Source organism: Oreochromis niloticus, linkage group LG14 (genome assembly GCF_001858045.2).
Source record: "Oreochromis niloticus isolate F11D_XX linkage group LG14, O_niloticus_UMD_NMBU, whole genome shotgun sequence".
Classification (NCBI taxonomy): Eukaryota; Metazoa; Chordata; class Actinopteri; order Cichliformes; family Cichlidae; genus Oreochromis; species Oreochromis niloticus.
In genome coordinates, this window is record NC_031979.2 from 15070469 (window position 1) to 15092919 (window position 22451).

General features: G+C 39.5%; 3 protein-coding genes across 3 annotated transcripts; 2 read left to right on the top strand and 1 right to left on the bottom strand.

The window, feature by feature from the left end:
• Window positions 1-1528: 1528 nt before the first annotated feature.
• Window positions 1529-8797, bottom strand: polr2i (RNA polymerase II subunit I). Its single transcript, XM_003441602.5, has 6 exons — window positions 8611-8797; window positions 8403-8457; window positions 5720-5793; window positions 5217-5291; window positions 2322-2373; window positions 1529-1866 (listed from the first exon to the last, which is right to left on the bottom strand). The coding sequence occupies exons 1-6, from the start codon at window positions 8670-8672 to the stop codon at window positions 1804-1806; spliced, it is 381 nt and encodes a 126-aa protein (XP_003441650.1). The 5' UTR covers window positions 8673-8797; the 3' UTR covers window positions 1529-1803.
• Window positions 8798-8892: 95 nt separating this feature from the next.
• Window positions 8893-18639, top strand: lbhl (LBH regulator of WNT signaling pathway, like). The gene is made up of 4 exons (XM_003441690.5): window positions 8893-11500; window positions 14923-14998; window positions 15370-15664; window positions 17642-18639. The coding sequence occupies exons 2-4, from the start codon at window positions 14927-14929 to the stop codon at window positions 17710-17712; spliced, it is 438 nt and encodes a 145-aa protein (XP_003441738.1). The 5' UTR covers window positions 8893-11500; window positions 14923-14926; the 3' UTR covers window positions 17713-18639.
• A 742-nt stretch (window positions 18640-19381) lies between these two features.
• On the top strand, window positions 19382-21128 carry c5ar1 (complement C5a receptor 1). The gene is made up of 2 exons (XM_019367125.2): window positions 19382-19448; window positions 19641-21128. Exon 2 carries the CDS (start codon window positions 19653-19655, stop codon window positions 20664-20666), a length of 1014 nt encoding a protein of 337 aa, XP_019222670.1. The 5' UTR covers window positions 19382-19448; window positions 19641-19652; the 3' UTR covers window positions 20667-21128.
• Window positions 21129-22451: the final 1323 nt, after the last annotated feature.

Genomic DNA, 22451 nt, shown 5'->3' on the forward strand with positions numbered 1-22451 from the left:
GGCTTGTGGCAAACTGCAAACGGGACTTCTTATGGTTTTCTGTTAACAATGGCTTTTTTCTTGCCACTCTTCCATAAAGGCCAACTTTGTGCAGTGCACGACTAATAGTTGTCCTATGGACAGATTCCCCCACCTGAGCTGTAGATCTCTGCAGCTCGTCCAGAGTCACCATGGGCCTCTTGGCTGCATTTCTGATCAGCGCTCTCCTTGTTCGGCCTGTGAGTTTAGGTGGACGGCCTTGTCTTGGTAGGTTTACAGTTGTGCCATACTCCTTCCATTTCTGAATGATCACTTGAACAGTGCTCCGTGGGATGTTCAGGGCTTGGGAAATCTTTTTGTAGCCTAAGCCTGCTTTAAATTTCTCAATAACTTTATCCCTGACCTGTCTGGTGTCTAAATCCAATCGAGAATCTGTGGCAAGATCTGAAAACTGCTGTTCACAAACACTGTCCATCTAATCTGACTGAGCTGGAGCTGTTTTGCAAAGAAGAATGGGCAAGACTTTCAGTCGCTAGATGTGCAAAGCTGGTAGAGACATACCCTAAAAGACTGGTAGCTGTAATTGCAGCAAAAGGTGGTTCTACACAGTATTGACTCAGGGGGCTGAATAATTACGCACACCCCACTTTTCAGTTATTTATTTGTAAAAATTGTTTGGAATCATGTATGATTTTCGTTCCACTTTTCACGTGTACACCACTTTGTATTGGTCTTTCACGTGGAATTCCAATAAAATTGATTCATGTTTGTGGCTGTAATGTGACAAAATGTGGAAAAGTATATATATATATAACATAATGAGTAAAACCACATGGAGTTTGTAACAATAACATGACGTGTAGATTACATTATCAAATTCTTATTAAAGTTGCCGACTGTACATTTATTTGGCTCATCTCTGCTGGGAATATGTTCAGCATTAAGCGAATGAGTCAGCTAGTCTCAAGATAACATTTTGTGAATATTGGGGATGTGCACTGGTTACATGTGATTTGTGGTCTAAATTTTCAGCTGTTTCACAAAGAGAATGTGACTCAAAGGAAAACACACAACCAGTCTTGTGTTTCATGGTTTTAACCCCCACTAATCATTAACAGTCCAGGCTGGAAACAGGAAGTGAATATCTATACCGACTTCTCCAATAGCTACTTGGAAGTCAGTTGGTTTGATTTGAAGGTGAGCTTGTATGCGTGAGTTGGCGAGGTTTCCCTGCGTATAATTAAAAATATTTAAGAGCATCATCTGGTCACTGATTCTTAAAAAACCCAGAAATACTGATTGAGTGACTCGGACCAAATCAGGAGTAATTCATGAAAGGAAATCCTCTAATAACTCTTTTATATTAACTGTTGTATCCTGGTTTTACATTTATGTGTTACTTAGTCTTGATATAACCTTAATTATGTAACAAAATAACTATTATTATACAAAATATTCTCAAAATGTAGCCAGGGTGTCACTCAGAGCACCACACTGTGCTCACAGATGGATTGCATGAAGAGTTTCAAAATTATTAAGACTCAAGAGATATTTGAAAACATGTTTTAATCTAACAACACACATTTAAAAATGAAAAGCGCTAAAAAAAAAGCACAACAGCAAAACTGATGACATTATATTCACAACATGGTGAGAGATATGAGTGTCCATACAACGATAACAGAGGGGGTCAGCAATGCTACTATTTTATAAAGCCAAATACATTCACTGTAGACACAGATCCAGTTTGATGCTGTACAAGTCTGACTTGTAAACAGCAACAGCAAAGAAGCAAGTGCTAGACCTCTTTATTATCAGAAGGCTTCACTCTGTCCACCGGTGTCCACAGTGAGGCGCCGTGCACACGTAGTACAGTCGCATAGCATCCTGTGTGGGGCAACACACAAAAATGTGTCAGTCAAAACATAAAAGATCTGTGCTAGAATGTAACTCATCTTTAATTTTTTTTAAATAAATACCTCTCCCAAATATATATTCTGGATTAATAATTTGGTGCCTCCTGAAAAGCAGGGGGCTAAGAAGAATGTATTAGTTTTGTATTTTTATTTTTGACATGGGCAAAGATTTTTTTTTATATTGAAGTTGATTAAAACAGTTGCCAATTGTTTACCTATCTATAAATATATCTATATCTCTCTCTCTCTGTATATATATATATACACATATATAAATAATTATAAAAAAAGGCAGCAACGCAGCCTTTATTGGGTGAAAAACAGCTATTTAACAGTCGGGTACAATGTTTCACACTACTGTGACTCTTTTATTCGTAAGGCAATTGCAGCTTGTGCAGATCAAGAGAAAGCAAAGGTTGCAATTACCTCAGCCTTCATACTGTGAGACTGGAAGAAGACTGCCTCCTTGTGACCACATCTGAGAAGAGAAACAGTGAAAGAAAAATGTTATAAAAGTGTTACCACCATCAGAGCCACAACATCTCATTCCACAGTCCATAAAAGTTAAAAAAAATTGTGGAAACCTACAATGACCACCAACAGTTTATTTCAGGGCAGGCTGAACCTTTATCCATATTTCCTCTGTCCACTGTGACCGTTTAAATAATTAGTTGATACTAGAAAAAGTTGCATTTCCTGCGAAAATGCTGTGTGGATGCTGTAACGCTGAAGCTGTCTGCTGAAAATAACTGAAAAACATGATAAAGTGCAAAAATTGTATGGCATTGAGGAAACTGAAAATTCTGCTGAAAATAGGAGTAGGAGCATAATTTTTTGCTGAAAAGTGGTGAAAAGCAAAAAATTCTACTGAAAGGGGATAAAGAAGCTGAGACATGTACTGAAAAGAGGTGAAAAAAAATATGTCACCATGACCAGGATTCGAAACTGGCCCTCCTGGTCTCAAGGCGGCTACTCATCTCACTGAGTCAAACTATTTCTCACCAAAACAGAGATTGAGAAAATGACAAGTCTGCTAAATGAGCAGAAGCTGCTGAGCTTTGTGCAGAGAAGTGAAAAGGCTGAAAATTCTGCAGAAAAGAGGTGAATCAGCAGAATTTCTGCTGAAAAGAGTTTCTGCTGAAAACAGCTGAAAAAGCTGGGATTTGTGCTGAAAAGGGGTGAAAAAACTTAAAATTCTGCTGAAAAGGGGTGAAAAAGCTGAAATTTGTGTTTAAAAGAGTTAAAAAAAGTTTAACTGTGAACTGAAAAAATTGTTGCCATAAGCAGGATTTGAACCCGGGCCTCCCAGTCTGAGAACGGCTGCTCATCTCACTGAGCTAAAACACAGCTCAGCCCGGCGAGCAGAAATAAGTGACCACATTGATAATGTGTTCCATTCATTTCAATGGGCAAAAATATTGCAAAAAAAATTCAATATCTCAAACAGTATAGAAGATATGAGCACCAAAAGTCATAGCAATCATTAGCAGAAAGAGCAGAATTTTTTAAAGTTGGAATGGCAAAAATCGGATAAAAACTGTGGGACTAGTTCCACGGTGAAAAACGTACGGAAGCAACTAGAATAACTAGAAAAAGTTGCATTTCCTGCGAAAATGCTGTGTGGATGCTGTAACGCTGAAGCTGCCTGCTGAAAATAAGTGAAAAAGATAAAAAGGTGCAAAAATTGTATGGCATTAAAGAACCTGAAAATTCTGCAGAGAACACGTGAAGAAGCATAAATTTTTGCTGAAAAGTGGTGAAAAGCAAAAAGTTCTACTGAAAAGGGAGAAACAAGCTGAGGTACTGAAAACAAGTGAAAAGAAATGTTGCCATGACCAGGATTCAAACCTGGCCCTCCTTGTCTCGGGACGGCTACTCATCTCACTGAACCAAACCCACTCTCACAAAAAAAAGAGATGGAGTAACTGACAATTCTAGCTAAATGAGCAGAAGCTGCTGAGGTTTGTGCTGAGAAGAGGTGAAAAGGCTGGAAAATTGCAGAAAAGAGATAAATAAGCAGAATTTCTGCTGAAAAGAGGTAAAAAAGCAGAAAATTCTGGTGAAAAGAGGTGAATGAGCAGAATTTCTGCTGAAAAGAGTTTTTTTTCTGAAAACAGCAGAAAAAACTGCAAATTTTGCTGAAAGGGGGTGAAGATGCTTAAATTTGTCTTGAAAGAGTTAAAAAGTTTAACTGTGAACTGAAAAAAATTGTTGCCATAAGCGGGATTTGAACCCGGGCCTCCCAGTCTGAGAACGGCTGCTCATCTCACTGAGCTAAAACACAGCTCAGCCCGGCGAGCAGAAATATGCTTACAGCATCCACACAATAAAGAATAAAGAGAAACAGGAAAACAATAGTATGATATTGACATACACAATAAAAGTATGATATAAAGGATACATAAAGTAATCATAAAATGTAGACAAACGAGAGCAGGGATGTGGTTAAATAAAATGCTTTTATGCTCAGCCCCCAGTGATGTAATCTACATTCCATGTGTTTTGCATGACCATACACATAGTTAGTCTCACTGATTGGTGACGATGTGCACCAATCAATTTCAAGATATATGCAGATTAAACAACGCTCTGCTGCTTAAATAAGCAAGTATTCTGTGTCAGTAATTATTGACTCTACACTTATTTGTAGAACTACACATTTCACTTACTACTTAAAATGTGTTTGGGTAACAATGCAGTTTTCAAATCATGATGCCTTTTAATAAATATATTGCAGTCGAATCGCTTAGGGATTACAGACCTTTTAAAAAAACAAAAACAAAACATAATTACTACTAAATTATACAGTCAGACAGAAGAACTAAAATGGAAGATTGTGAGATTGTTTTCATGATTGCAAATACAGAGGTTTTACAAGATGTTTCAAACCACTGATTATACTCAAAAAGCAAAAAGCCAGATTAGATTTTGCCACAGGCTCTAAAAGAGCCCACTCAGATCAGGAAAATTTTCTCTTGCACACATGAAACCAAAATGAATTTGTACCAGAATGTTTGGAAGAGAAAAGTAGTAGCTCATGACCTGAAGTATACCACTTTATTTGTCAAACTCGGTGGAGGCAGTGTTATGGCATGGGCATGTATAGCTGCTAGTGGAACTAGATCACTACAATTTACTGATTAAGTGAACAAGGCTATAGTATCTGCTCAGTTTTTCAGGATTCAGCTGAATCCTGAAAAACTGGTTTAACAGCACTTCACAATGGAAATGGACAATGACCCAAAATACCCTTAAAAACATCAGCTGGAGGTGAAGCATGGGCACTGAGTGAGGTCAGTAGGTAGGTATGGTAAAACTTACTTAGGGCAGGGGTGGTCTTCTGTTCTTGGCAGTGTTGGGTCCTGAGATACATCAGCGATGATTTGTGTGAGTTCACTGGAAAAAAAATGTAACCATGAGGTTTAGAGCTCATCGACTGACATGACCTATGAATGCAATCTAAAATTCTAGTACTGTGCGCACTACAAAAGGAAGCCCACATGCAAAAAATGCTAAAGATTAGCCATTCAGTATGTGTGAATGCACATAAAAACACTGCTTTGTACTGTCTGAAATTGTACATGGAAAATCTTTTGTACATATTTGGAGAAATCAATCAAATCTGTGTGGCTGAATGAGTCTACACGGCGCATTTAACCCTAGATGTCATAACCATTTTGGTTGCTTTCAGAAGTGCTGCAATGATTGAATAGGAAGTTATCGCCCACTTTAGTGTGTGACTCAGTCTGCAATGAAAAATGACGAATTATTCAAATTGAGGAAATAAAACTCTTGCTAATTTTTGTTGTACTGTGGTTACTTACTCAACCTCATGGGTGATTTTATTGACGTAGATACAGCTGTTGTCTGCCTCTTGTTGGTAGTCACAGTTCCTGCACTGTTTGAGATCAAGATATTTTTTGTTAAAGAGCAGGACATTCAGTACAATGATTACAGACTTATTGTGGTACTCTTCCTGTATCACAACAATCTTCCTTTAAACTCTTCCGTTACATATGGTTTTACAACATTTTATACAATAAATTACAATAAAATGTTTTAAATCAGAGGTTGTTTCGAGCGGTTTGGTACCGGGCTGCGAGAGTTGAGGCTCGGGTGTGAAATTTATGGTTTTCAGGGTTTTTATCGTTAACTCGGTTTCCCTGGGTCTTTTTCTGTGTTGTAGTTGTGTGTCTTATTTTGAAAGAAATATTTACACGTTACCATAGCGACCAGAGAGCGTTAAGAGGCAGAGAGGAGGACATTATTCTTAATGTTGTTGCTGCATTTCAGGAGGACGCTGCTAATAAAGTTACACAATTACACAGTGAATTCGCATTTATTATTATATTTACAAAATAACACAGTTTTTGTGTCATTTTATTTGTTGTATTTATCCGCAACACCTTAAAGGCCGGTCTGTGAAAATATTGTCTGACATTAAACTGGTCCGTGGCGCAAAAAAGGTTGGGGACCGCTGTCTTAAATAACTATTTGTCAGTCAGGAGTTTCTCTGTCCACTTAGGTCAGTATTTATCATTTGTGTAACCACTTGGGGTACCTTAACCTGCTAGGACCTGGCGTCCACATATGTGGACATCACATTTCGGGTTGTCTAGACCAAAATACTAAATTTTGCTCTACAAGGGCCTGATATCCACTTATGAGGACATTATACTGCCACTGTTCTATCGAAATTTAAAACAAATGTCCTCATATGTGGATCTCATTTTCCTCAGAAACAAAAATAAAGTTTGGAGGAGAGCTCCATCAGTCTTTGAGCTTTTTATTGTCACCTGGTTGCAAGGAACCTTGGTGTGATATTTGACTGTGCTTTTAGATCTGCTATTAAGACAAGCCTTTTTCAATGAGGGCTCCTTGGTAAGGTGAAGGTGCACCTCCCTCCACATGACATTAAGACAGTAACGTCTGCCTCCATTAGCTCTTGATTTGACTATTCTAACTTTCTGAATGCAGGCTTTGATTATTAGTTACTTTTGTCACCTGCAGGTTGTACAAAATGCAGCAACTCCAGCTCCCAGTCCATTTCATGATCCAGTTTAAATTTGTATTTTTATTACTTGTTTATAAGAGTCTCTAAACTGAAATCTTGTACAAATTGTACAATCCTACCACAGCCCTTAAGTCTACAAACCAGGTGTTCGTGGACGTTGCTCAATCTAGGCTCAAAAGCAGTGACATTAGAGCATTTCTGGTGGTGGCTTGCATTTCTAGTTGAGTAGGATATCCTGCAAGTGCAGCCCTATTTATTTCTATTATTTTTTTATTTGATGATTATCTTTTTCCTTTTTTAATTTAGGTTTTGTTTTTTTGTTTCAACTCAAATATATTTAGTGTTTCCCAGTGCTGGACAATACCTGGCACCCACTCCATGACATGGCCAGTCACAGGAGAATGTTTAGTTAGAGACTGAGATTACCCAAATGCACCACTGAACAACAGAGGAAATTATTTCTGCCTGTACAACTCCTCCAACTAATGTACAGTACACCGTGCAATAGTTACATCCTCTACAGTGAAAATAACACATTTTTACAGCTGTTTTGCAGCATTTAATGTCTGTAATATTCTGGAATTTTATAATTGAGCTATTTGTATATATTAGAGCTATTTCTTATATTTTGTAATATATCAAATTATTTAACTTAGTTTAGTCTCACATACAACACCAGCAACTGCAACATTAATATGCAATAATCAGCCCAGCATTATCACGACCTTTAGAAAAAAAATCACAACAGCAAGATGGTAGACATCAGTTTTCAAGTAGATCAAACAGGGTTCCAAAGTTTTATAAAAAAAAAAAAAATTGGACTTTTGAACGTGATATGCACATAAGATATTCTGACAGCAAGAGACTAGGCCCATCTCTGTTTTCAGCCTCGATGTATTTTTCACTTCTGATCATACACTAGACCAGTACGTTTGCAGCTTATGACACAACCAAACACAATGAGTTTGGGTACTATTTTCTGCCTTACATTTCAGGCAAAAGACTGGGGTTGAAACTATGTCCATGGTTGGGAGCTCTATGTATTCTGTGTAAAATCTTGAATTGCATTGGTTTGGGATGATTACATTACAACTGAAACTGATAAGGCATATTTTCATACATCTTCCCAATCACTATTATTGACCATGACAGAAAGGTTCCTTTCCCATTCATCTCTAAGTGAGTTATGCCTTTTTTAAATTGTGTATTTTACTGTATATTTATGGTTGACATACATATATATATATACATGTATTTTGTAGAGCCTCTACAGCACTTTGGTCAACTAGTTTTGAATGTGCTATAAACTCTGATTGTATTCACTGATTGTAACATAAGGGGTGTAACATAAGCAAACTAAGGAAAATTAAATTAAAGCTGTCATTTTAACCATTCGTGTTAGAAGAGTGTTGCCGTATCGTGGATGAGCTAATTTTAAAGAAAGTAGCACTAATACTTGTTGGCTAACACACACGTGAGAAGCACAAACTTACGGCATACAGCAGGATGCGGTTCTCCTTGTCTTCTTTAGGATACAACATGTTGTTACTGGAAGACAAAGCCAAGTGGTTAATGGGTTTTCATTTCAATTATGCGTACGTATTCATTCACTAATACAATATTACGTTAATGTGCGTCTAGCTTATCTTAGCTAGCCGGCTGGGTAACAGTATACGTCCACTAAAACAGACAAACACTCACCATTCTTGACAAAACCGTATGCCAACAAACCCCGGCTCGTACGTCCCACCGTCTAAATCCATCGGATAAGCGATTTATTGTGGACAAAATAATGAATTCAATTAATTTCAAATGTTGTTAATGTCTACCGCCGCACTCCTCAAGTTTGAAAACACACCGTATGCGCATGCGTAAACGATTTTGGCTCTGCCTTTTTTCCAAATAGCGCCTACTAATGGCTGGAGGACAGAATAAGCATTGATACACATTTGCAGACCTGTTATATTAGTCAAAAGCTGTACAGAAGTGAAGGAATGCATATACAAGTGAAAAAGCCAAGGGTTTAAAATTGCTTACTTAATTTTGTCAGAAGCATGTGTCTAGCATCTCCCAGTAGAGTTATTTTAAAAATTTCACACATTTTCCAGCCCTTCTGGTTATTGTTGTATTATCGTAGTGTGTTTACCTTACAATATAAAGCACCCCGGGGCGAATGTCGTTGTCATTTGGTGCTTCAGTACATAAAGAAAGTTGAACTGAGCTACAAAAAAAAGGAAAAAAAAAAGAAGCTCTAATAGGGGGGTTTTTTGTATTGTGAAAGTGTGTGTTGTCACCAAGCAGTTCCACCCTCTCCTCCAAATTTGGTCACTAGTGTCTAAGAAACAAAGCGAAGCAACAACAAAAAGTTGACAACAATGATGAAGTTTATAAATAGTAACCCACAAAATCAGTCACTACATCTATTTCTTCAAACAGCCTGTGGTAAGAATTGCTTTCACACAGACCAGTCATCATACAAACACAGAAAACCCAAACTACATATTGTTCATAATCAATCCTATTCAAACCTTCGAGATTTATGTCGCACTGGCTTGGTCTTCATGTTATTTTGGTCCTCATCTGTGTGGTACTAACTCTGTGTAATATAAAGACAAACCCAGTCAAAATCTAATTGACATTTTGACACTAATGTCACTAATCCGAATTAACCTTGGTTAAGTCAGTCATCGTCAGGCACACAGATGGCCCTGATATTGTGCGCAGCCAATTAGCACTGCCATGTCTTATCGGACACTTGAAGAAAACAGAGCCATTATTACAATGTTATTAACCCCTTATTGCCTAGTGTAACATATTTGATACATACAGTTTTTAAAAACCTTTTTAAACGTTTCTATAGACTTTTACATAATCAGTGTGACCTTTTACCCCCCATAAGCACAGATAAATTGCATAATACATATTAAGCAATAAATTGCTTAAAAAATGCCGGATGTAGCAAATACGATTTTTAAATTGTCAGAAGATTCAATAAATGTTCCATTTAAAAAAAAAAAGTTGTGCAAATATGAAACACATAAAACTTTTAGACATTTTATTTTGCACAACTTAATCAAATTATGGTGTCCTCGGGATTCCCATATAACTGTTTGCCATTCACCTAGGGACCATTTTTGACCCGAGGACACCACAAGGGTTACTGTGTGTGTTTTTTTGCAAGCATAGCAATGAGGCCCTAATTCTAATTGACAGCAGACTTGGAAGCTATAGTGTACTGTATTGTTTTCTTTAAGGCTCGGAAAGAGAACTGATTTACATTTAAGCAAAGCAAGCAAGCATGCTATCCTGTAGAGTTTGAGACCATTATATTAAAGATATCCATTCACTTTGACATACAGAGCCAAAAAAAGTGAGTGTTTAGAGCAGTCTGAAGCCTGAGTTTTGGCTCCTTTGCCAAGTGTTGACTTCATTAGCTGTAACCAGCGTGGCCATGTTCAATATGAGCACCCACCACTGCAACAGACATGATATGAAATAAAGAAAAGCATGGTGTGTTCATTTTTAAAACAAATGAATCTGAGTTGAAGACGGTATAACTAACACTTGAGTTAATAAGGAAAGTACTGTCCTGATTACGCAGGAGTCTCAGCTGTGACATCATGGGTGGTGTTCCCTCATTTCTTAAACTAAAAATTCATCCAGGTTCTAGAGAAGAAGAAGCCTTTCATGTTGCACAGGCTCCTTTCCTTCCTCGTCCCATATTTATCCTATTGACTTAGGCTGCAGAGGGGATTAAACACTGCTGTTACTAGTGCTCTGCCTGTTTTGCAATACTTGCTGCCTGTTATATATATATACACTGTATCCCCTTCCCACCCCCGAGCCCTTGATCCCTGGGCTAATTCCATGAATCGTCCAAATCTAAATCCACTGATGGAGCAACGACACACACAGAGTCATGATGGTGAAGCAGACAGAATGGGAGGGATAGAAAGGATTTCATAATAAAACATGCAAATGCATGTCCATCTCATGTGCAGTTGTGCCCATGGCAAGTTGATTTAAACATCCACCAACAGCATGACCACAGGCCATCTGTGTGCCCTTTGTATGTTTCTGTCCAGATGCACCAGCGACCCAGTGTGCCAACTCATCAGAGGGGACTGTCAAGCCTGCCTGACGTCACCCATGCAGCCTCCATAATCGAAAGAGACGCTAATCCTGCTCCTCTCCAAAGCCTGGCAGTGGGGTGGGACAGGGAGGGATAATGACAGAGACACGAGGAAGGAAGTCGGATACGGGAGACGGCGGAGAGCGTGTACGCTTTGGGCAAGCGGACTCAGCACTGATCTGGACAAGCGAGACACGGGCACTCTCCTGCCTGACTAGTCGAGCCACCTCCTTCACCATCTGCTAAACACCTGGGATCCCTGAGAGTTTTGAGCCCTCCCCATCCAGGTTTCGCCCTGGAGGCTGAAAACCTCAATGAGGGTCCTGCAGAGGGGGACTGCTATGGGAGTTGTTCACCTCCCTCTGCACCCCCTCTCGTATCACCAGCAGATGAGCCGAGCTTCACCACTGTGACACTGTGCCAAGATGGAGAGGACATATGCCTGACAGCAACTGATGGGTAAGAGGCGATCAACCTTGTGGTCGTGTGACTGTGTGCATTTTATTGTTGGATAACAATTACATGGAAAACTGCTGCGTGCTCTCTCAGCCTGAAGTCCCCATCAGGTTCCACTTTAAGATCTTATCGTCACTGTGCATCTTCTGAAAGCAGAAGTGTCAGGAAGATACAGTCATGCACAGTTAATCAGCAGATTGTGGCATTATCAGAAATAAGACCCACGCTGTGGAAACATATAACTCTTGATGACAAACTCATTCCACCCTTAGGTCACCTCAGCAACTTTTTCTGAAGCTTTTTGGTCCGTGTGGGCAGCTGTGATAGCAGATGGATCCATGAACCCTTGAACTTTAAAAACTTTCCTCCAAGTCACAAAGCTGTGACACTGGAAACAGTGAAACAGTCGTAATACACGGTCCACACGGTACACGGACCATTAATAACTAGTTTTACACATTAGTGTTTCTGGAGGTAAAAGAATAAACCCAGATTAACATAGACAACCAAAACTAAACTAAAAGCCAAAATTGTGAAAAAAATATTTGACATCTTTAAAAATAAAAATTCGACTTGAAAACAAAACTGAAACGATTTTGTGAACTCGGGAAAACTAACAAAAATAAAATAAAAATGGAGTTCTGTTTTTATTGTAATACCTGTAGTGATTTTCCTAAATGTTGCCTCTGAGATATTCCCACCATACAATAATAATTAGAAAAGCTAAAACTGACACTGAAACTAACAAATAATACACTAAAAATAAACAAATTCAAAGAATATAAACTAAACTGAAAGAAGAAAATCCACTCTGGAAACAAACTACAAAAAAACTGATTCACAAAAACAAAAAGTCAAAATGAAATAAAAATAAAAAATTAATTAGAAATTACAAAACTAGATGTTGGCCTGACCTATAAAAGGTTTAACTGGCATGTGTTGTACATGTTGGAGATTTCACAGGATCCAGTCTTATTTACTGTATGTATGTAAAAAGTAAAAAAAACTTTTCTCCTTTTTTTTTCTTTCTTTTTGTGTGTTTTGAATGTTTTTGTGGTCTTGAAAGGTCAAGAATAAACAGAGGCCATGAGCCATTTCATACCTCCCATCTTACATTTTCAACTACAGAAACATCTAAGTGTAGTGATGCTGGGGAAGTATAAGAAAATATCAACACAAAAATAGGAGCGTTTTAAAGTTTGCTGCAATCTTTCCTCATAATTTCATCAGTACGTTTTCATTTATTGCAGCACCTTATAGTGAAGCTGCTGTGGGCAGATTGTGATCCAGTTATGTGACCTCTGACTTGAAAGAAAAGTAAATGTGTGAAGTTACAAAATGAAACATCTACAGGAAAATGATAAGGAAATAGAATATGTGAGAGAAACAGGAAAGGAGCTATGCTTAGCACTTAGCTTGCCATCCACGTTATCGTTTTAATGATCAAAGCTTTTGCAATGGTGCGGCTCTTTATCGCCCGTAGCTTCCTCTTTCTGGTGACACAAATTTTCGCCTTTAGGCGTAAACCTCAGGCTTGGTTTAACACTAACACTTGACTAAATTTAGATGCATTTTTTTAAACTAATCATCTGTCCTGTGCACATAAAAGAAGCCTAAATGTCTGCTAGTGATAAAGCATACTTTTGTATTAACAGCCAAATGCAGCGCACAAGGCAAACAAAGCCCGATTGTTGACCGTGATAAAACGTGCAGGTGTTTAGAACGAGTGTACATGAGAGGGATTACATGGGGGTTAAGCTGATTCATCATAATAGTTTCCAACCCCAGGTGGCACACAAACAGCTTAGTGTGGCACAATTGTCAACAGCACAATATCAGAAATTGAATTGTAGGGCCGCGCACATTCACAAGTGGGTCAAATAAATGATAGAGTACTCCCAAAGCTGATCCTATTTGGGGAAGAACACAATGTCCTCATTTTGCCGGTTGTGCAAACTGGCTTAGCGTTTCTTCAGTTGTTGTGTCATGCAATATGTAACTTTGAGCATGCCAATAGGAGTGACAAAATCAGAAATCAACTGAAGTCAACTATTAAAAAAACTATTCAATTAGAGAAAGAGAGGGAGGAAGAGGGAGGGAAACTCACTGATGGAAGTCTCAGGCTACACACGAAAACACGAGAAAACAAATTGTTTTTGGATTTCAAATATTTTTTACATAATGCTGTTGTTCCAGAGCACCGATCCTCGTGCACTTTAATTTTAGCTGGAAATGCCTTTGAAACCTTCCGAGCAGACATTTGCATTGGCTTGTTTATGCTCTCTTTTGTGCTTTGACTTGATGCAAGAGTGAAGAACTGGGGTCTGAGTGCTGCGTATCTCAGGAAGAGGCTAAAAGGTCCTGTTCATCTTCTCGGCTTCTATGTAAAAATAATTAGATTTGCCTCTTTAGTTTGATGAGACACGTGACTGCAAATACCAAAAAGTAGATTAGATCTGTCTTTCAGTGGAAATTTCATTAAAGAGTAAGCGAGACTGAGCAGACTGTGTCATTACACCAGGCAACAAACCGTGACTGGTACTTATGGAGAGAGGACACACGCTGAGACATACTGAGAAATAGAGACAAGGAAGCAAGGAAGAGGGATAAAAAGAGGATTCAGATGGATCCTCAGCTCTTCTTAATCCCTTTCGTCTGCTTTTCTGGACAACGTAAACAGACTAAAGTTGGCTATGGACACGGACTTTTCCATGTAACTGAAACAAGTGGCTTCATCAAAGCTGCTGGCGGCTAAACGTCTGATGACAGTCATGTAAACATTTTTTTTTATGTAACAAAAACTTTACTGATGACTGAGGCAGATTAGGGATGTGAGGAACGCAAGCCAAAACAGGATGCTTGGCTTCCTGTGAGAAAATAAAATATGATCGCCAAACCACATAATCCATTTTGGTATCAAACCCCATTTGAGGTCTGCACTAATCTAGAGAGTGCTTGCATGTATTAGGAGATGCAGATATTTGTGCATGGTCTCATAATTTACATGGTCGGACCAGCTTTAGCCAGCATGATGTAGGGCAGGAAATCTCTGATGAATGAAAAGCCAGGCATGTTAGATAATGTGATCCTAGTGTAATTCAGCAGTGACACAAGGGGCATTGATGCTGTTTCATGGAAAACCAAACGACGCAATTTGTAGTTCGATCTGCACGCAGCAGTGGGGGCTGCACAGCTGTGTCAGCAGCATCATGAATTTCCTTTGAGCACTTTACATTAAGCTGACATTTAGATTGCACTTTAATCGGGGTTCTGTGCTCTTCTAAAGTAAACAAGCACGAATGCAATCCTGCTCATGTCCTTTTGCAGTATTTGTAGTAATATTTTTTTAGTCCATGCAAAATGTCGTGCATGCTTTTTTTTTGACTTCCTTTTCTAGGATTGATATGACTTTGTTTCATCTGCAGAGGTATGGAGGAGATGAGTGGTCAGAATCCAGAATGTGAAGACATGCAGAGTAAAGAACAAAGACTGCCAATCCAGGTGACATAATACCCTAGAATCATACTGCGACAGATCTCTGTCAAATATTTTTAGCATAGCAGCTAAGTCTGATTGATTTATAGTTATGATTGGAGTTCTGTGTTACATTTAATACTTTAAAATGTCTTAAAATGCTTAGCTGAAGAGACTCAAATGCAGATACAAACAAGGATTTAAAACCAAAATAATTGTAAGTACACAAAATCCAAGACGCGGACATTGCGTAGGTGTGTGAGTGTGTGTGTGATACTGGGATAGATAAGGAGAAACACAAAACAATTTGTAGAATTACTAATTAAGTTATTTTTACAGGCTTCTACAGAGTTTCAATTAAATATACTGCTCATGACACAATCAACTTCTTCCCCCAGATCTTTCCTGACCCTGTTGAGGTTGTCCTGGATCCCGAGACCTCTCTGAACTGCCTGGGTCACGAGCACGAGAAGGAACGTCTACCCTCTATTGTTGTGGAGCCAACTGAGGTGAGCGAGGTGGAGAGTGGAGAGCTGCGCTGGCCTCCAGAGAACATGGACATGGAGGAAGATGAGGAGGACCTGTTCTTGGAGCAGTGCATCCCCCCGGCCAACATTGCAGATTGGGGAGAAGAGGAGGAGGAAGAGGAGACATCGGTTATATTGAATCAGCAGCAAGGCTTGACACTCATTGGTGAGTTGCACATAAGATAGTCATATATATTCAAATGCTATTTTATTAAAAATTGAAAAAAAAAGAAAACATATGCATGTGAAACTATAAACATGAAATTTTGTTTGCTGCCCCTTTACTCACTATGGTACCGCTTATTTTTAATCCCTTTTGTTTTATTAATTCCTATATAGAAATTAAGCTCACGGGATCAATTTATTAGGGAGTCAGGTGACAGAAAGTTTTGGTAACTTTTAGATACATTGGTAAACAAAAAGTTTCTCATTTGAGTCAATGTCTGTATTTTGTACGAAGGTATAATTTCCTTTTTATAGCACTTTTTGAGATAAACATCAAAAAGTGCTTCACAAGGAAATACCAGACACGCAGCCATGATTCAAACAAGACCATCCTGCCGTATGTAGTGTAAAAGTGGATGTACTAGCTGGAGCTACAACCAAAGCTACTAGTACCATTTCTAACTTTCAGTTGGATTGGCAACCTACAAAGTCATCCATCTCATCCTTTTCCCGTTGCATTTTTGAGAGCTCAGCATTACATCTCTCCAAATCAAGAAGTAAAGCCTGATGATTCAGACTGAAAAACTACCATCCCTCTGCCACTAACACACTCAAACATGTAACCTAAAATGTAGGTACAAAATGGTATTGGTATTAAACTATTTCTGTCAGGGAGTGCATACACAAAAATCCAAACAAAGTGGATTTGAATGGCAAACAAAATCGTCAAAATCATTTTAGTGACCTGCTGCTGTGGTTTACTTCATAGCCTGTGGGACATTACTATTAGGAAACATGGAGAAGAGTAGCGGTTTCTGCTACATCTAATAGATACAGAGTTACAGACAGAGGTAAAGTTAGGGAGAATTGTCCCATAACGCACAACCAACTGTTTAAACGGTTTAAATTTTGGACCCAAAGTGAAGGACTGGGGAAAGCTTCTGAATGACAGAAAAAGACAAAGGAGAGAAGGTTTTTAAATACAGAATACGGACTATAAGGTGTGTGAGTCTTTGCCAGTGTCGATGCAGTAGTATGTATTATATAATGTAAAGGATTAACAAGCCCATGCTTGTTTATTTGGAATATAATTTGAAATGTTTTAATATGTTTTGCTTTACTTTTCTGCTACTTAGGAGACATTTAAGCTAATGATAAGGTATGCGCAGTACCCACTGCAGTGCAGTACCTGAAGGTATTACAGATACTGCACTGCAGTGGTTTGAATCATATCTCCCTAACAGACTCCAGATAACACACACCAATTAGTTAAACTGCAGGAATGCCTTAAATATATAAGAACCTGGATGACCTCTAACTTTCTGCTTCTAAATTCAGATAAAACTGAGGTTATTGTACTTGTACAAAGTCCTAGGAATATGGTATCTAACCAGATACTTACTCTGGATGGCATTACCTTGACTTCCTGTGACACTGTGAGGAATCTTGGAGTCTTTTTTGACCAGGATATGTCCTTTCTCACTCACTATGTGTTAATATGTGCATTGAATCACTACTTGTTATTAATCTCCCACTCGCTTCCACAGCATGTGTTTTATCCTGTCTTCCTCCCCTCATCCCAACTGGTCACGGCCGATGGCCGCCCCTCCCTGAGCCTGGTTCTGCTGGAGGTTTTTTCCTGTTAAAAGAGTTTTTCCTTCCCACTGTTGTCAAAGTGCTTGCTCTTGAGGGGTCATATGATTGTTGGGTTTCTCTCTGTATGTATTATTGTAGGGTCTACCTTGAGGTGACTGTTGTTGTGATTTAGCGCTGTATAAATAAAATTGAATTGAACTGAATTAAGAAGCGCTTGTTGCTGGCTTTTATTTTGGAATTTTATTAAATTTATAAAAAGAAAGAGTAGAAAAAAATGTTTCATCACGTTTAAGGGACCAGATCGGTATGAAAAAATAACTTTTTTGATAAAAGTATTCTACACTGAAATGTAATTTTCAAACTCACCCTATTTTTTCTGCAGACCTTCAGTCGGATGCGTTCAGAGATGACACTCCTACACTTCCACCCAGCAGTGCTCCAGCCTTCAACTGACCTTACCTCTGAGGACTCACCGTCTCTGAGAAACCAGCGAGGAAGCATCCCAATATGAACTTATGACAGCAACTGTGACAAAATTAAACAAATACTGTACTGATAATGTGTTTTACATGGTAACAACTCCGTGCCAGCTGGGACTTTAATGTTCGTCTTTATACCAATGTGCACAATAAGAGGTGGACTATGACAAGACTGCGTGTGCAATGGAAAACAAACCCACGTTCTTCCAAAGTCAGCAATTTTTCAATTTCTAGAGAACAATTTGCTGACTCTGTGTTTGATCTTCTTTGTCATTTCCTGATTTTGTCAAAAACAGGAAATCCTGCCACTCAATTTTCCTCACACGTGTTTATGTTTATGCAAATGTGTTTCTCTGTCTCTTTAATTAATTTTTTTGTCTCACAGTCAGTCTTCTTGAGGATATTTGCCTAGTCATACCTTTAGTATGTAGTATATGTTACAGTACTGTAAACTCAGTTGGCTGTTCTCTGGACACACATGCAGTTCTGCTCTGATATGTCTTGAATGTTTGGAGAATCACATATTAAAAACCTACTTTGCCGTTAAAATTCAGGCATGATATTGTTTGATTTAAACTCATCTATGAGGCAGCTACATCCCAAATCAGATGCCCAGTTCTCTGACGTGGGAGTGACAGATGCTCACTGCTGTTGTGTAATATCAGCATTTTCCACAAGGTTGCAGAAATCACTTTTCAGAAGCAATGTGATGCATGGTGATCAACACAAAGGGAGCTCGACTTGCTTTCTATTACCACAGCTGAAAAACTCTAGTTCTTTTACTGTACTATAGGTTGTGAGTAGGCTAATTTGTGAATAATATGTATATATGATAAAGATGATGTGTTACTGTAAAATTATTGTTTCAAGTTTGACAATAAAGTCTTTTGTCCCATTGAAATAGGAAATCATTTTTGAGTGTTTTTGCAAAATGATTAATTACTGCAGAAAATAAAAAGGCCTTCACACATTTGAACAGTTCGGTGTTATTGGCACTACAATACACCAATGCAAACTAAATACACTGACTGAGGAAGCCATTCCGGACCAGGCTGTGACTCTTTACAGCTGGAGGTCCTGGGAGTACAGCCACTGTGGCCTCCTTAGCACCATGGCCTGATACACAATGATACACAATCTCCTGCCACATAATCCAAAAAAATACAAATTAAATACTAAATTATCTTATTATATTGCTCAATCCATTATCAAAAGACAGGCATTAGGTAAAAGTAGGAAATATGTCTAGCTATCTGAAACCACATACAATGAAATCATGCTGCAAACATCTCCAAAACTCTGCTTCCTTTATAGCACATTGACTAAATCCCCCAAGATAACGACTATACCACTAGGCTTAAAGGTCTAAAAAAAGACCAATTGCAATTGGGAGTACAACTGAGATTTATATTTTAAAACTCTAAAACTTTTAATTTCCTAGAATTTCATGCGTGTGTAAACTATGATTTAATTACTTCCTGTGAAGTTACACTTAAATTTTGACATAAAAACAGCATTTTTGCATTAACCAATTTTTTGATTGCGGTTTTCAAATGTACACTCACATGCAGAGGACTTGTACTTTCAGCAGGAATCTTGTGCAATTGTGTTTGTGTGGGGTGGGGTGAGAGTATAAAGCTCAGAAGCAGACCAGTTCTACAACTTCCTCTCAGTGGTGACAGAGCAACACAAACAGAGGCTGAACAGTCGGTGAGTTAATACTAAAGTATTAGTTTGAATTTAAAAAACAAACATTAGCTTTTCTGGATTGAATTGTATTGTTATAGTGAGTCATGAAAATGTTTTCAATGAATCATTTGTCTCACATATTGTTGAATCAATCATTCTCTCATTCTAATGTTAATTTATGCACAAGACTAACCTATACCCTATACTTCACAGTTGTAAGGAATCATGGATTACGGTGATTATAATAACACATATCCTGACATTATTGAGTCTGTGCCTCCTGAGATTCAGCCGATCCAGATAGTGGCCCTGGTCATGTACAGCCTTGTGGTCCTGCTGGGTGTGCCTGGAAATGCTCTGGTGGTGTGGGTGACGGGGTTCTGCATGTCCCGCTCTGTCACCTCCCTCTGGTTCCTCAACCTCGCTCTGGCTGATCTTCTGTGCTGCCTCTCCATCCCCTTGCTTATGGTCCCTCTGGTCCACGACGACCACTGGCACTTTGGTCCGCTGGCCTGCATGCTCATCAGAGGCCTGTTTTACCTGGTGATGTACTGCAGCATCCTGCAGCTGGTTGTGATCAGCGTGGATCGTTTGTTGCTGGTCATCAGACCCATCTGGTGTCAGAACCACAGGCGACCCAAACAGGGTGCTTATGGATGTGTTGCTGTGTGGGTCCTGGCCCTGATAGGCAGTATCCCACAGTTTGTGTACGCCAAGGAGATTGAGGCAGGTGACGAGAAGAGAGAGTGTAGGATGGAGTACACTGTAGACGGTGCCTGGCCTGTCTCTGTTTTTCGCTTCCTGATTGGATTCATTATTCCTTTCCTGGTTATTCTAGTTTGTCACTTGGTGGTCTTCAACAAGACACAGAGGGGAATGACACGAGGTCGGACCCGGTCCAAGAAAACACTGAGGGTCATCATCGCTGTGGTGCTGAGCTTCTTCTTGTGCTGGATACCTCTGCACATCGTGGATTTCCTCATACTGACCACCCCTCGGGTTTCCTCTGCAAGCCCCAAACTTCACCTGGCACACGTTATAGCGCTCTGCCTGGCTTACTTCAACAGCTGCCTCAACCCTATGCTCTATGTGTGTCTGGGTCAAAGTTTCAAAGACAGCATGAACCGCTCCCTGCGTAACATTCTCCACTTCATCAGCGAGGACCCGACCACAAAGATCAGCATCACCCATATGGACACCAAGAGCACCAGTAATGGCAAGGAGATGACAAAAATATGATCGTGTACTGACTCTAATACACAGACAGGACTGCTGTAATATACCAATTTCCATCACAGTTGAAGTTTCACAAAAGAATAAGTAAATTCTGCTGGCCTTGGCTTGGTTATGAGCCATTAGATTTTACTTGATTTATATGAGTAAAAAAAGGTCTGTGGATACAAATACCCTGCCTTCACTTTTCATGAGCTATTAAGATTTTTTTCTGGTTAAGTTTGGTGGTAAGTAAATATGTTTTAAAGAATCTTTAGAGGTTTCAAATGAGGAACCGTTACTCATTCTGCAACATTTCTGTGAAACATCACTTCTTATGTAACAAAAGTTTTAGCACTTCTATTTTTTTCTCTCACAAAAGGAATATTTTAGATTCTATTGAGGTATTTGTTTTTTATCATGTATCGTCTGCCTTTTTGTCACATTTTTGCTCAAATTGTTTGACAGAAATAAAATATATACACAGAAGTTTGATTTCTTTACACCTATGATTACAGAAAGGTGCAGTAAGTGTTATTTTCATACACCACAAGAGGGGGACACACTTTAAATCTCTGAAGCTCCATTTCTTAAGGTTAAAAAACAGTAGGTTGCACCAAGCTGCCAGCTTCCATAATGAAAGATTTGAAGTTTTGCATGCATGATGTAATTGCCAATTCTTTGAGCAACAATTTCATAGAACTAATGATAAAATGCACCATTATAATTTGTGACCTCATTTCCTCCCTGGAGCAGGCACGTGCAGAGGGGGGAGCAGAAGGGGCTTGAGCACCCGCCCCTTTCCTGATGCCCAAAGTGCCCTATTGTTGAGGCAATTTTAAAAAAAAAAAAAATTAATTATTTTTTTTAAATGTGTGTGGGCGTGTGGAGTCCTGTCTGTGCCCCTCAACAATAATATTTAACTATTAATCACCATCCATCCATCCATCCATCTTCATCCGCTTTATCCGAGGCCGGGTCGCGGGGGCAGCAGCCTAAGCAGAGAAGCCCAGACCTCCCTCTCCCCAGCCACCTCCTCCAGCTTATCCGGGGGAACACCAAGGCGTTCCCAGGCCAGCCGAGAGATATAATCTCTCCAGCGTGTCCTGGGTCTGCCCCGGGGCCTCCTCCCGGTGGGACATGCCCGGAACACCTCACCCAGGAGGCGCCCAGGAGGCATCCTTGTCAGATGCCCGAACCACCTCAACTGGCTCCTTTCGACGTGGAGGAGCAGCGGCTCTACTCTGAGCCCCTCCCGGATGGCCGAACTTCTCACCCTATCTCTAAGGGAGAGGCCAGCCACCCTTCGGAGGAAGCTCATTTCTGCCGCTTGTATCCGCGATCTCGTTCTTTCGGTCACTACCCACAGCTCGTGGCCATAGGTGAGGGTAGGGACGTAGATCGACCGGTAAATTTATTTATTTTTGCTAAATAAAAGGATCTGGCTTGCATCAGTCACATGATCACCATTAACCAATGACCGCCCTTGACGGCAGAACGCGCTGGTTACGAGCCGGGAACGAGCTCACAAAGTGCACGCGCAGTGTTGTGAGTACGTCGTCATTCAAACAAAGGTAAATCAACTTGAGTACTGCGAGTAAAATGCGTTTGATTTTCCCCCCAACATTCAGATTAGTGTCATATACTGATATGTGGCTGTGTCTTAATGTGATGACTTTTGAACCGGATGTTGTTGCCCAGGAAAAAGCCTCGTTAAGCGGCTAGTTGTCAGATCGACAGTGTTCAATAAAGCAAGAGAAAGATGATGCTTTATGTCCTGATTTGATTCAGAGTGCTCCGCCTAATTCAGTA

What these genes read in the sequence shown, in the direction of transcription:
- polr2i (XM_003441602.5), bottom strand. Translation starts at nt 8,672, where the DNA reads ATGGATTTAGACGGTGGGACGTACGAGCCGGGGTTTGTTGGCATACGG. An exon ending in ACCGCATCCTGCTGTATGCC is followed by an intron (nt 5,794 to 8,402) that starts GTAAGTTTGTGC and finishes GATCTCAAACAG; the next exon opens with TGCAGGAACTGTGACTACCA. An exon ending in GAAGACCACCCCTGCCCTAA is followed by an intron (nt 2,374 to 5,216) that starts GTAAGTTTTACC and finishes TTCTCTTCTCAG; the next exon opens with ATGTGGTCACAAGGAGGCAG.
- c5ar1 (XM_019367125.2), top strand. Translation starts at nt 19,653, where the DNA reads ATGGATTACGGTGATTATAATAACACATATCCTGACATTATTGAGTCT.
- lbhl (XM_003441690.5), top strand. Translation starts at nt 14,927, where the DNA reads ATGGAGGAGATGAGTGGTCAGAATCCAGAATGTGAAGACATGCAGAGT. An exon ending in AACAAAGACTGCCAATCCAG is followed by an intron (nt 14,999 to 15,369) that starts GTGACATAATAC and finishes TTCTTCCCCCAG; the next exon opens with ATCTTTCCTGACCCTGTTGA. An exon ending in GCAAGGCTTGACACTCATTG is followed by an intron (nt 15,665 to 17,641) that starts GTGAGTTGCACA and finishes TTTTTTCTGCAG; the next exon opens with ACCTTCAGTCGGATGCGTTC.